The 14,882-nt window shown below is 48.4% G+C and overlaps 1 protein-coding gene across 1 annotated transcript in view; it reads right to left on the bottom strand.

The window, feature by feature from the left end:
• WSCD1 (WSC domain containing 1) overlaps window positions 1-14,882 on the bottom strand; it is an 87,987-nt gene that overhangs the window by 7,157 nt on the left and 65,948 nt on the right. The window contains exon 6 of the mRNA XM_081944355.1: window positions 3,170-3,347. Within this exon, the coding sequence (XP_081800481.1) occupies window positions 3,170-3,347 (178 nt within the window). The remainder of the gene's footprint in view (window positions 1-3,169; window positions 3,348-14,882) is intronic.

The following is a 14,882-nucleotide window of genomic DNA, read 5'->3' on the forward strand; positions in this document are numbered from 1 at the left end:
TGATTGTGTGTGTGTGTGTGTGTGTGTGTGTGTGTGTGTGTGTGTGTAGCATGCTATGTAAAGATAGCAGTTATGTGGTATAAAGCCAGGTTAAATGTATTGCGTGAACCCAGTTGGACTCTATAGGAAGTATTGCTTATTTTAAAAATGTTGACATTTATTTATATCTATTTACTATTTAGTAAATTTATAGCCTATCTTTCTTCAGGGGAATTGGCTTTCTTTCTTTCTTTCTTTCTTTCTTTCTTTCTTTCTTTCTTTCTTTCTTTCTTTCTCTCTCTCTCTTTCTGTTTCTTTCTTTCTCTCTTTCTTTCTCTCTGTCTCTCTCTCTCTTTCTTTCTCTCTCTGTCTCTCTCTCTTTCTTTCTCTCTCTGTCTCTCTCTTTTTCTCTCTCTCTCTTTCTCTGTCTCTCTGTCTGTTGTCTTTCTCTCTCCCTCTCTTTCTCTGTTTCTCTCTGTGTGTCTGTCTGTCTCTCTCTTTCTTTCTCTGTCTCTCTGTTTTTCTCTCTTTCTTTCTCTCTCCCTCTCTTTGTCTCTCTCTCTGTGTCTTTCTGTCTCTCTCTCTTTCTGTCTCTCTCCCTCTCTCTGTCTCTCTCTCTTTCTGTCTCTCTCCCTCTCTCTGTCTCTCTCTCTTTCTGTCTCTCTCCCTCTCTCTGTCTCTCTCTCTTTCTTTCTCTCTGTTTCCCTCTCTCTCTTTCTCTCTCGCTCTCTCTTTCTCTCACCCTCTCTTTCTGTCTCTCTGTCTCTCTCTCCATGATTTTTATTCTACTTGAGCCACCCAGAGTCACATGACAGCAAGATGGGTGGCCTATAAATCTCATAAATAAATACATCATTTTGTTTCCGCAGCTACTGGTCAAAAGGGTGGACGGTTGACATAACAAAGGGAAAACTGGAATTTAAAAATCTTGGATCTTTTTCTTTTTAGCAAAAGCAGTTGGAGATCTTTTTGCAGATAAATGTGTTCACACTTGGACACTCAGGGTCACAGACCTACAGGCTCTGGTTTATCTTTCCCTGCAAATGGCTTCCAGGCAACAAAGAAGGTGAACATTGATAAGACACAGTTTCAAAGGGAAATGCTCAGAAGTTCTGAAACCATGAAATGAATGCAGCTCAACCAGAAAAAAAAAACAGTTAAAAAAACCTGTAAACCTTCTGAAAACAGCATTAAAAGCACAGGAGAACAGGATGGAGTATAGGATGAGAGATTATTTACTTATTAGATTTAGATTCTGCCTTTCCTCCAGAAGTTTATCATGGGAAAAAACAAAAACTTTTTTTCTTCAATGTTAAGCCCTTAATTGTCAGGCATAAAGAACCAAACATGACACAATGAATGGATTGGAGTGAAATATTTATTGTTGCTCGCCTACAGACAGGAATCTTGCCAGACTAAAGCACACACTGCATAACTACTAGATAAATACTGCAAAGTTTTAGGGAGGATCTCCCTTCAGCCTCTTCCTCCCCACAAGGGAGTCAACTGTTTCATTTTCCACCTCTCCCCAATGCCACCACGACTTCACAAAGATGGTTGCGCTAAGAGAGGGAGAGACTGTCCCAATGCCATCCAATTTGACATTTCTCAATCACATGTCAGATTTGAAACTGGGTCCTCTGGTCCCTTTCAGCGTAGTAACTGCTACAACAGAGCAATTTGAATTCTGCCTCACTCTACCTTACCACATAGGCCCTTGGATACTTTTATAGTGGTATGTTAAATTGTACCCCCCAAAAAGGGTAGGATCCCTAGAAACAAACCATTCCTAACCATAAGGAGGTGAACATGATTAAATGAGGGGTGATGTCCACAATGTAAGGTCCACCTTTTTCTATTTGTGTTGCATATCTATCTATCTATCTATCTATCTATCTATCTATCTATCTATCTATCTATCTATCTATCATCTACCTTCCTACCTACCTACCTACCTACCTAGGTTCCAAGTAACAACCCCAACAAAAGAAGACTACTACCTATCATCTAATCTATCTATATTTATCTACAGTATATCTATCTATCATCTATCTATCTATCTATCTATCTATCTATCTATCTATCTATCTATCTATCTATCTATCATCTATCATCTATCTATTTATATCATCTAATCTATCTCTCTATTTATCATCCATCATCAAATCTCTATCATCTATCTATCATCTATCTATCTATCTATCTATCTATCTATCTATCTATCTATCTATCTATCTATCTATCTATATCATCTAATCTATCTCTCTATCTCTCTCATCCATCATCAAATATCTATCTATCTATCTATCTATCTATCTATCTATCTATCTATCTATCTATCTATCTATCTATCATCTATCTATCTATCTATCTATCTATCTATCTATCTATCTATCTATCTATCATCTATCTATCTATCATCTATCTATCTATCATCTATCTATCTATCTATCTATCTATCTATCTATCTATCTATCTATCTATCTATCTATCTATCTATCTATCTATCTATCTATCATCTATCTATCTATCATCTACCCGTGGGTGTCTGCAAGAGTGGCAATAAGGGGAAATGAAAAACACAGGCAATCTCCAGAACCTTATTTCATGGAATTATCCAGCTAGGATGACCATTGGTGACAATTCTAGAAGTTGAAATATGGAAGTGTTGGTCCGGATCAATGCTTCCCAACCATAGCCATTTTAAGATGTGTGGACTTCAAATCCCAAAATGACAATAGCAATAGCACTTAGTTTTATATACTGCTCCACAGTGCTTTACTGCATTCTCTGGGTGGTTTATAATGTTAGTATATTGCCCCCAATGATCTGGGTCCTCATTTTACCACCTCGGAAGGGTGAGTCTACCTTGATCCGGTCAGGATCAAACTCCTGGCAGAGGGCAAAGTTAGCCTGCAGTACTGCATTCTAACCACTGTGCCACCACAGCTCTTATTTAACGACACATTTCTTATTTAATGGACACACTTCAACAATGCTGACTGATACATCTTAAAATGGTTATGGTTGAGAAACATTGTTCTAGCATGTTTTCAAAACAAAGCAAAATTCTGTCTTCCTTCCTCAATCCCTGTGTGTTTGTCTGAATGTGTATTTACTATATAAATATTAATATGATGACAGATGATATGAGTACGAGCAATGTAGGTCTCAATGGACTCTCTCCTACCTTGGACTGGAGTCTGATAAACAAAGCGATGGTCTCCTGCATTTAAAACTTCAGCTGTAGTGTTGACATTTTCAAGCCTGCTGCAAAATGATCTGTCAGAACCATTATGCAGTGGGAAATTAATTGTTGCAAAGCCACAATGGCATTGAGGCCTTCTAATAACCGCCAAAGGGAATTCCTAATCAGGAAGAAAGTGAAAAAAATCAGGCTGTCATCCATAGTGGTAAACATCAGTAAATATTATCTACTTTTAAAAAAATGTATTTATCCAATGTATATAGCCACCTATGTCACCATTATGCCACTCTGAGCAGCATTCAATCATCAAGTAAAACCACAAAATAAAAACAATCATTATAAAAATATAGACAATAATCATTAAAATCATTTTAAAAATTGAGTAGGCAAACCATAAACAAAGAATTACAGTTACCACATATTCAGTGGTGAAATGCATTTTTTTTACTACCGGTTCTGTGGGTGTGGATTGGTGGGTGTGGTGTGGCTTGGTGGGCATGGCAGGGGAAGGATACTGCAAAATCTCCATTACCACCCCACTCCAGGGGAAGGATACTGCAAAATCTCTATTCCCACCCCACTCCAGAGAAAGGATACTGCAAAATCTCTATTCCCACCCCACTCCAGGGGAAGGATACTGCAAAATCTCTATTCCCACCCCACTCCAGAGAAAGGATACTGCAAAATCTCTATTCCCACTCTACTCCAGCGGAAGGATACTGCAAAATCTCCATTCCCACCCCACCCCAGAGGAAGGATACTGCAAAATCTCTATTCCCACTCTACTCCAGGGGAAGGATACTGCAAAATCTCTATTCCCACTCCACTCCAGGGGAAGGATACTGCAAAATCTCTATTCCCACCCCACTCCAGGGGAAGGATACTGCAAAATCTCTATTCCCACCCCACTCCAGAGAAAGGATACTGCAAAATCTCTATTCCCACTCTACTCCAGCGGAAGGATACTGCAAAATCTCCATTCCCACCCCACCCCAGAGGAAGGATACTGCAAAATCTCTATTCCCACTCTACTCCAGGGGAAGGATACTGCAAAATCTCTATTCCCACTCCACTCCAGGGGAAGGATACTGCAAAATCTCTATTCCCACTCCACTCCAGGAGAAGGATACTGCAAAATCTCCATTCCCACCCTGTCAGGGAAAAAAAAAATGCCCTGGGGAAATCTGAGATCAATGGACCGTGGCTGATTCCCTTCCGCATATCTTTTGAGATATTGAGAAAAATAAAAGTCTTCAAAAGTATTCTAATTAATAAACAAACTTTAATAATAAAATAAAAAGTAAATGAAACAGAAATAACTAATGGTTACATTTTGATAATGAAAGCTACGTCTGCCAAGCTGGCAGCCAAACAAAGAAGAAAGGAATTTTTGGAATGTGTAACGTGTGCGCAATAAATCACTTTCAGATAACATTTTGTTTTATGACCTGCGCAATAAAGCTTTCTTAGTTTAACTCTTGAATGTCAGTTTAGGCAGTTCAGGCCTAGCAAACCTTTTAACATCGTGACACACCCCACCCCAGAGGAAGGATACTGCAAAATCTCTATTCCCACTCTACTCCAGGGGAAGGATACTGCAAAATCTCTATTCCCACTCCACTCCAGGGGAAGGATACTGCAAAATCTCTATTCCCACTCCACTCCAGGAGAAGGATACTGCAAAATCTCTATTCCCACTCCACTCCAGGAGAAGGATACTGCAAAATCTCTATTCCTACCCATTCCAGGGGAAGGATACTGCAAAATCTCTATTCCCACTCCACTCCAGGGGAATGATACTGCAAAATCTCCATTCCCACCCCATTCCAGAGAAAGGATACTGCAAAATCTCCATTCCTACCCCACTCCAGAGGAAGGATACTGCAAAATCTCTATTCCCACTCCACTCCAGAGAAAGGATACTGCAAAATCTCCATTCCTACCCCACTCTAGAGGAAGGATACTGCAAAATCTCTATTCCCACTCTACTCCAGGGGAAGGATACTGCAAAATCTCTATTCCCATTCCACTCCAGGGGAAGGATACTGCAAAATCTCTATTCCCACTCCACTCCAGGGGAAGGATACTGCAAAATCTCTATTCCCACTCCACTCCAGGGGAAGGATACTGCAAAATCTCTATTCCCACTCCACTCCAGGGGAAGGATACTGCAAAATCTCCTTCCCTCCCCTCTCCAGGGGGAAGGATACTGCAATATTTCCATTCCCACTCCACTTCAGAGGAAGGATACTGCAAAATCTCCATTCCCAACCCATTCCAGAGGAAGGATACTGCAAAATCCCTATTCCCACCCCACTCCAGGGGAAGGATACTGCAAAATCTCCATCCCTCCTCTCTCCAGGGGGAAGGATACTGCAAAATTTCCATTCCCACTCCACTTCAGAGGAAGGATACTGCAAAATCTCCATTCCCAACCCATTCCAGAGGAAGGATACTGCAAAATCCCCATTCCCTCCCCACTCCAGGGGAAGGATACTGCAAAATCTCTATTCCCACTCCACTCCAGGGGAAGGATACTGCAAAATCTCTATTCCCACTCCACTCCAGGGGAAGGATACTGCAAAATCCCCATTCCCTCCCCACTCCAGGGGAAGGATACTGCAAAATCTCCATACCCTCCCCACTCCCCAAAATAAGCCCACCCTAAAGCTACTGCAACATAGCAGCAGCCGTGAGGTGACCATGCTCGCTACCTCCTGCACCTCAAAAATAAGGCCAAGTACTTATTTGGGGGGGGGGGGTTTCAAAAGAAAATAAGATCCTGTCTTATTTTCGGGGAAACACGGTAGAAACAATAGTACTTATATTCTTTTATTCAATCAAAACAGTCGGTTTAGCCACCTCTGTTAACTCCGTCAACTTTGACAGCCATTTGTCCATGGTGGGAATCGATACGTCCTTCCAGCATAACCCAGATCCTGAGGGACCTTCCGAACATTAGCAAGGATGAAGCTATCCTAATGAATGAAATTAAGTTCTCCACTCTTTTCAACTTCATTTTCAATACATTGGAGGCCCTTTGAGATAGATTGTGTCAGATGAAGAGGATTAATGAGACTGTCTGTTAAGAATTTAGTAGCTGGAACATTAAAGTGTATAGGAGGCCAGAACACACAGTTGTAGTTGATTAATTAGGGAACGCTGACTGTAGCAACCTACGCTATGATTGTTTGATGTGGGTGTAAAGAGGGAGTTTTTCTTTCCCCCCTTATTTTCTGTGTGTTTGGTATATATCAGGGGTGTCCAAACTTGGGAACTTTAAGACTTGTGGACTTCAACTCCCAGAATTCCCCAGCCAGCCATGCTGGCTGGGGAATTCTGGGAGTTGAAGTCCACAAGTCTTAAAGTTCCCACGTTTGGACACCCCTGGTATATATGTAGTCCTATATACCACTATTGAGGCCAAAATTTATGTTGCTGAGTGAGACATTTGTTAAGTGAGTTTTTCCCCATTTTACAATTTTTTTTTGCCACAGTTGTTAAGTGAACTACTGCAGTTGACCCCGTGGATTACAAGGGATTCTTGCATCGGGGTGGAGTCGGGGCAACTGAATGGACCTGATGTTTGCTGGTGTTTACTGGCCAGATGCCCTTCCTATCGCCAATGCAGAATGCATTGTGCCCAGAAAGAGAAATATCTCCCTCTACTTAGCATTGATAGCCTCCTGATTGTGAGGCGAGAGCTCCACCTCTAGGCCACCGTACCACTCATGTTAGTAACACAGTTTGCCTATAGGGCCAGTTTTTCGTGCTCCAGAGGCTTCAAGGAAGCTCCTGAAGCCTCCGGAGCGCGCCTGGGGGTGGGGGTGGGGCAGGTGAGGCTGTTTTTGCCCTCCCCAGGCTCCTAGAAAGCCTCTGGTAGCTGGGGAGGTGGGGGAAGTGTGCCAAAGAAGGGGGGAGCGTGCGCATGCACGCTGGGTTTCATGTGCATAGCATTATGGGTGTGGCACACCCGTGCACGACTCCTGTGTGCTCCCCCCGCTTTTGGCACATGACCCAAAAAAGGTTAGCCATCACTGTTCCACTCCAACCCCCTTGCTTAGGCAGGAAAACCTATACCGTTTCAGACAAATGGCTATCCAACATCTTCTTAAAGACTTCCAGTGTTGGAGCATTCACAACTTCTGGAGGCAATTTCTGTTCCACTGATTAATTGTTCTGTCAGGAAATTCCTCCTTAGTTCTAGGTTGCTTCTCTCCTTGATTAGTTTCCACCCATTGCTTCTTGCTCTACCCTTGGGTGCTTTGGAGAATAGTTTGATTCCCTCTTCTTTGTGGCAGCCCCTGAGATATTGGAACAATGCTATCATATCTCCCCTAGTCCTTCTTTTCATTAAACTAGACATACCCAGTTCCTGCAAACTTTCTTCATATATTTTGGCCTCCAGTCCCCTAATCATCTTTGTTGCTCTTCTCTGCACTCTTTCTAGAGTCTCCACATCTTTTTTACATTGTGGCAACCAAAAATGAATGCCGTATTCCAAGTGTGGCCTTACCAAGGCCTTATAAACTGGTATTAAAACTTCACGTGATCTTGATTCTATCCCTCTGTTTATGTAGCCTAGGGCTGTGTTGGATTTTTTGGCAGCTGCTGTACACGGCTGGCTCCTATTTAAATGGTTGTCCACTAGGACTCCAAGATCCCTCTCACAGTTACTTCTATAGAGCAAGGTACCACATATACTGTACCTGGGCATACTGTTAAGGGTATTTAAATAAATACTTGTGCTAGAGATAAGAAGATTTTTTACTGATCTGCATTTAATGATAGGCAAGGCAATATCAAACAATTGCACACCTTGCAAATCCTTATAAAATAATCCTCAGGGTTTTACAAAACAGACTTCACGGAATAAAAACTGTCAGGGATAAAAGCTGAATTCAGAAAAGGAAAGGATCATATTGCTTAGCATCTGATGGATAATAGAACGAGCAAGGGAAATTCAAAAATATGCCTACTTTTGATTGATTATTGGATAGATTACAACTAATTATGCCTGGTGTTTAAAAACATGGATATAACAAACCAGTTCAACAGCTTATTATACAATTTGGATGATGAGCAGGAAATGAATCGTGAATCATAGTAATTAATTTGACCTATAGTTAGAATATAAAAGGGGCAATGAGTGTACCATTGGAAGACCTGGAAAATCAGGTTAGAACAGATCATTTGGGGGAAAGTCTACCTATGTCAGGGGTCTGCAACCTTAAACTCTCAAAGAGCCATTTGAACCCGTTCCCCACGGAAAACACTGGGAGCTACAAAACCTGGGTGGGCGTGGCCAACTCAACGTCACTCTCATCCAGTTACATGGCCACCACCCACAGCCACGCCTACCCAGGGTTTATGGCTCCCAGTATTTTCTGTGGAAAATGGATCTCTCCCCCCCCGCTCCCTTTTGTTTTTTCCCTTTTTTCTCTCCCTCTTGCTCCTTCCATTTCTTTCTTTTCTTTCTTTTTCTCCCCTTCTCTCTCTCTCTTTTCACTCTTTTCCCTCACATTCTCTCTCACCAGCTCTCTCATTTCTGTGTCTCTCTCCTTCTCTCTCCCCCCTTCTCTCTCTCTCTCATTTGTTTCTCTTTTTTCCTCTCTCATTCTCTCCCTCCATTATTTTCTCATTTCTCTCTCTCCTTTTCTCCCCTTTTCTATCTCTCAATTCTATCTTTCTTCCCCCCCCCTTCTCTCTCTTTCCCCCTCTCTCTCCCCTCCCTCTATCTCATGTGTGTGCAGTGGTGGGTTTTAAATATTTTTAGAACCTCTTCTGTAGCTGTGGCCTGCTTGTGGGAGTGGCTTGCCGGGCATGTGACTGGTTGGGAGTGGCTTGCCGGGCATGTGACCGGGTGGGAGTGGCTTGGCAGTCATGTGACTGACTGGGTGGGCATGGCCAACTTGTAAAATGTGGTGAAACTTATTGTGTCCAGGCAGATGACGTCAGGGAATTTCCCCTGACAGCCGGCTTCTGCACTAGCAACAGCCAGGTCGCGTCTGATTGGCTAAGACGCGACCTGGCTGAGAGCGGGGAAACTCTGGCTTGGGGATTGGCTGGTTCGTCTGACAGCTTCGTATAAATAGCTGCCAGACGAACCCTGCATTGAATTCTCTCCTGTATTTTGTCAAGACTGTTCTGTTCAATTAAGACTGTGGATTCTCCTCACGACTCGGCTCGCCTTTCGTGCTTATTCAACACTGGCGACGAAGGTGGGATCCAGCTGCTAACCCACCGAGCGTTCCGTCTTCGTCACCCCGTCTTGGCACGATCGTACCGGCGACCCGTTCCTGCCAGCCTAGCTCCAATTCTGAGGAGACCATGTCGGCAATGCCCACATTCGTTCCATTTGGCTGCGATGGCGAGACTTGGGAAGCGTTCATGGAGCGCTTCGAGTGCTACCTGATAGCCAACGGCCGTCGCGATGTACCAGATGATGAAAAGTGCAGCTTCTTCTTGAGCTGTTGCGGCACGCCAATGTTTAGCGCCGCTCGCTCAATAGCCGCCCCTCAGCCAGTCCATTCTCTGGACTGGGCCACATTAACGGAGCGCCTTCAGCGCCACTACGCCCGCACGCCATCCTGGGTGGCGAGGCACTACGCGTTCAGGCGCTGTGTCCAGAAGCCGGAGGAGTCGGTGAGCCAGTTCCTCCAGTCGCTTCGCACCGCGGCGATGAGGTGCGAGTTTGCCGACCTCGATCGCAACCTCACGGAGCAGTTCGTCAGCGGCGTAAAAGATCTGCGCCTTCGCCGGCGGCTCCTGTCACAAGCTGACATCACGCTGACTGGGGCCATCGAGCAGGCAAGGGCGGCTGAACTCTCCGACGAATCAATGGTGGAGATGTTCAACCTGCCGCCTCCGCCAGGCCGCAGTTGCCTGGTGGACGAACTAGTTCCTTTGCCAAATGACTATCCTGAGGAGGGAGCGGTGGCGCGCATTGGCCAGTCTCCTAGAAGACGAGTCCCTCAGCGAGCCCGGGAAGCTGTGACCGCTTGCCTTGGCTGTGGAGGCAACCACGACCGTTCGGGTTGCCCCTTTAAGGCCGCGGTTTGCCACCGCTGCCTTAAGAAAGGGCATTTGGCCCAGGTCTGCCGAGCGCAGTTCCCTTTGCCACAGCGTCCAGATGACGTCCCGACCACAGCCGCCGTCAAACAGCGACCTGGAAGCCGGGCTGGACGACAGCAGCAGCAGCAGCAGCAGCAGCCTTCGCGCGGAGGCTGCTACGCCGTAGACGCTGACTTCCACGCCAACCCTGCAGAGTTGGCCTACCATACGGGTGCAGGTGCGGAGCACATCAAGGCGTTTCTCCTCATTGAGGGCTCCCCCTGCACCATGGAGGTGGACTCGGGGTCGTCCCGATCCCTTCTGTCGTGGGCAGAGTTCTCCCGCCTCTGTCCAGGCATATCGAAGACCCAGCTCTCCTCCCCAGACGCAACCCTACGGGACTACCAGGGGACTCTAATTCCTACCCTTGGGTTGTCACCTGGTGCGGGTGGAATACGGGGACTTTTCGGGGTGCCTTCCCCTCCTAGTGGTGGAAAAGCCTTTGCCGGCCCTTCTGGGCCTTGACTGGTTCCCGGCACTTGGCCTATCAGTGCACGGGGTAAGGCAAGTGGTGGCCACGCCTCCTGACGTGGCCGACGTCCTTGCCAGATTTTCTGATGTGTTTGATGGGCAGCTGGGGGCGTATAAGGGAACGCCCATCTCCTTGAACCTAGACCCCCAGGTTGCCCCCATTAGGCTGAAGGCCCGTAGGGTGCCTTTCGCCTTGAGGGCAAAGGTTGATGCGGAGCTAGACAAGCTCGTCGCGCAGGGAGTCTTGGAGCCGGTGGATTACTCCAAGTGGGAGACCCCTTTGGTCATCCCAGTAAAGGCGGATGGGTCCATTCGCCTCTGCGCCGACTTTAAATCCACCATCAACCTTGCCCTCCAGGCGAACCCCTATCCAGTTCCGGTAGTGAAACACTTGCTCCACTCTTTGGGGCAGGGCTGCATCTTTGCGAAGCTGGATATGGCGCAGGCCTACCAGCAGCTCCCGGTGGATGATGAGGCGGCGGCTGCGCAGACCATCGTCACTCACCGTGGAGCTTTCCGTTGCCGCCGCTTACAATTCGGCGTTTCCGTAGCCCCGGGGATCTTCCAGAGCCTTATGGAGCGGTTGCTCCATGGGCTCCCTGGCGTGGTTCCGTATTTCGATGACGTCCTGATCGCCGCCAGCAGCCGATCGGGCTCATCGAAGTACTAGTGAAGGTCCTCAAGCGTTTCAGGGGCGCGGGCTTAAAATTAAAGCGCAGCAAATGCTCATTTGCTGTGCCCCGGGTTGATTTCCTGGGCTTCACAATTGATGCCCAAGGAATTCACCCCACCCCTTCCAAGGTAGCAGCCATCAGGAACGCCCCCACGCCTGCCTCCAAGACGGAGCTGCAGGCGTTCCTTGGCTTGCTTAACTTCTACGCGCCATTTCTGCCGCATAAGGCATCACTAGCCGAGCCGCTGCATCGGTTGCTCGACCGATCGGCAGCCTGGCGCTGGGGCAGCCGCGAAGCGCATGCGTTTGCGGCTGTCAAAGACTTGCTGACGTCAGAGGCAGTCCTCGTTCAATATTCGGACAAGCTGCCTTTGACTCTTGCTTGTGACGCCTCCCCTGTGGGTTTGGGGGCGGTCCTGAGCCATGTGCTGCCCAATGGCTCGGAGGCCCCCATAGCCTTTTATTCCCGGACACTGACTTCTGCAGAACGCAACTACAGCCAGATTGACAAGGAGGCTCTGGCTGCAGTGTCAGGGATTAAGAGGTTCCATGATTACCTCTATGGTCGGCACTTTACTTTGTTCACCGACCATAAGCCACTCCTTGGGCTTTTGGCAGGTAACAAGCCGACCCCTCCCATTCTTTCACCGCGCATGACAAGGTGGACAGAGTTCCTGGCTGCATACAGCTACGCTCTGCTCTACCGGCCGGGCAAGCACATAGGGCACGCTGATGCCCTCAGCCGCTGCCCCCTGCCCGTTGCAGACCCCCCGACAGTGCCGTGCCTGTCGGTTTTGGCCATAGCGGATTTGGCTCTGCCACTCTCTTCTGGAGAGGTGGCCTCAAAATCTAGGGCTGACCCTGACCTGTCCCAGGTCATGAGATGGGTCCAAAGGGGCTGGCCTGAGGGACCGGTGCCAGAGCACCTTCGTCCCTTCAAGGCCAGGCAGTTGGAGCTGTCACTTCACAGTGGGTGCCTCCTGTGGGGTGACAGGGTGGTCATCCCACCCAGCCTGCCCCATCGGGTGCTATCTCGCCTTCATGAGGGCCACCCGGGCATAGTGCGCATGAAATGCCTGGCGCGCAGCTATGTCTGGTGGCCCCACATTGATGACGAGATAGCCGCCTGGGTGGCCGGCTGCCCCCCCTGCCAACATTCCCGATCGGCGCCACCGGCAGCCGCTCCAAGGGAATGGGAATTGCCCCGTGGGCCTTGGTCCCGCCTCCACGTGGATTTCGCGGGTCCCTTCAGAGGCCAGGTCTTCATGGTGGTGGTGGATGCATATTCGCGCTGGGTGGAGCTCATCCTCATGAGGTCCACCACAGCCGAGGCCACGATCAGGGAACTGACTAGGCTTTTCGCCACCCATGGCTTGCCGGACGTCATTGTCTCTGATAACGGGCCTCAATTTGCATCCACCACGTTCCAGCTGTTCCTGGCTTCTCAGGGTATCCGCCATGCCCCAGTCGCCCCATACCATCCGGCTAGTAATGGCCGGGCGGAACGGGCGGTCCACTCGGCCAAGGAGGCGTTAGGCAGGATGGATGGGGCAGACTGGCCATCAAGGGTGGCTGCTTACCTCTTGGTACAGCATGCCACTCCTTGCCCCCTGACCGGGAAGTCTCCAGCTGAGCTGCTGATGGGCCGGCGCCTGCGGACCACCTTGGATAGGTTGCACCCACTCTATTCAAGTGAACAGCCTGGCAACCTGGGGCCCCCTTCCCGTTCCTTCCTTCTGGACGATTCTGTTTGGGCTCAGGCTTTCTCAGGGGCGGTTCGGTGGGTGCCTGCCACCATCACCGCCATAACCGGCCCCTGTTCTTACAGGGTCCAGCTACCTGATGGGACCGAATGGCGGCGGCACCTGGATCAATTGAGGCGCCGCCTGCCCTGCAACAGCGACAACATCCCCGCCAGGTCGACCATCGACGTCGCTGCGCCTGAGCCCTCCAACGTTTCGTTTCCTGGTGCCCTTCCACCAGTCACTGATCACCCGGCCCAGCTGCCCAGGGCCTTTCCGTTCTCGGACGCCGCCTCACGGCCGTCCATTGTTGGGGGTGCGTCGCCCGTTAGGCGTCTGCCTCCCGGTTTCCAAGTGGCCTTCCCCGAGTCAGGCCAGGCCTACCATGAAATTCCCAGTTCAAGCCCGCCTTCGGCCGCGCCCCCTCGGCCCTGCCTACCTGAGCCTGGTCATTCTCCGTCAGGGGTGGGCCTCCAAGATGGCGGCCGGAGCTCCACTCCCTTGCGGGAGGAGCTTCAACGGACACCACCTTCCTCTCCGGCGCCTCCTCTCGAACTAAGGCGTTCTGGGCGGGTCCGGCGCCGCCCAGTCTATTTGCGTGACTACGTTTGTGCGTCGTCTGCACATGCGCAGTCACTGGGGGGGAAGGAGTATTGTGTCCAGGCAGATGACGTCAGGGAATTTCCCCTGACAGCCGGCTTCTGCACTAGCAACAGCCAGGTCGCGTCTGATTGGCTAAGACGCGACCTGGCTGAGAGCGGGGAAACTCTGGCTTGGGGATTGGCTGGTTCGTCTGACAGCTTCGTATAAATAGCTGTCAGACGAACCCTGCATTGAATTCTCTCCTGTATTTTGTCAAGACTGTTCTGTTCAATTAAGACCGTGGATTCTCCTCACGACTCCGCTCGCCTTTCGTGCTTATTCAACAAAACTCACTTAATAACACTCTTGCTTAGCAACCAAAATGTTGGCTCAGAAACTCTGGCATTTGAAGCACGAAAGTCTTAAAGCTGTCAAGTTACAAGACCCTTGCATCCCTAACCCTTTAGAGAAAAAGACCCTAGGGGTGTTCAAACTTGACAGCTTTAAGACTTGTGGACTTCAACTCCCAGAATTCCTCCTCCAGTCATGTTGGCTCAGGAACTCTGGCATTGAAGTGTGCAAGTCTTAAAGCTGTCAAGTTACAAGACCCTTGCACTCCTAACCCTTTAGAAAAAAAAACCCAGGGATGTTCAAACTTGACAGCTTTAAGACTTGTGGACTTCAGTTCCCAGAATTCCTCCTCTCGTTCTTCATCTTGATGATGTGCGGACGGGCGGGGGGAGGGAGCTGGAACCGGTTCTAAACGGCACTGTAGATTTGTGGAACCTCTTCTATAGAAGAGGTTAGAACTGGCAGGAACCCACCCCTGTGTGTGTGTGTGTGTGTGTGTGTGTGTGAGTTCCCTCTTGAACTGTTTCCAAAAAGAGGCAAGGGTTGATTGTTGGGGGGGGGGGGGGGTTGGTGATCTTCTTTCTTCTTTTTAGGTGCTTTTTACCATATGACTTAAATAAAGAGTCATTTCAGGTTCTCAGATAAATGAAGCTCTTTCATTGATGCTGCTTTCACCACCTCCATGATCTGCTCAGTGCTTTTGCAGCGCCTTGCACAGCACACTTAAATGTAGCGCACTTCACAATGGGGGAGACGGCGTCCC

The sequence above is a fragment of the Natrix helvetica genome (assembly GCF_964273705.1).
Source record: "Natrix helvetica genome assembly, chromosome: 2".
NCBI lineage: Eukaryota > Metazoa > Chordata > Lepidosauria > Squamata > Natricidae > Natrix > Natrix helvetica.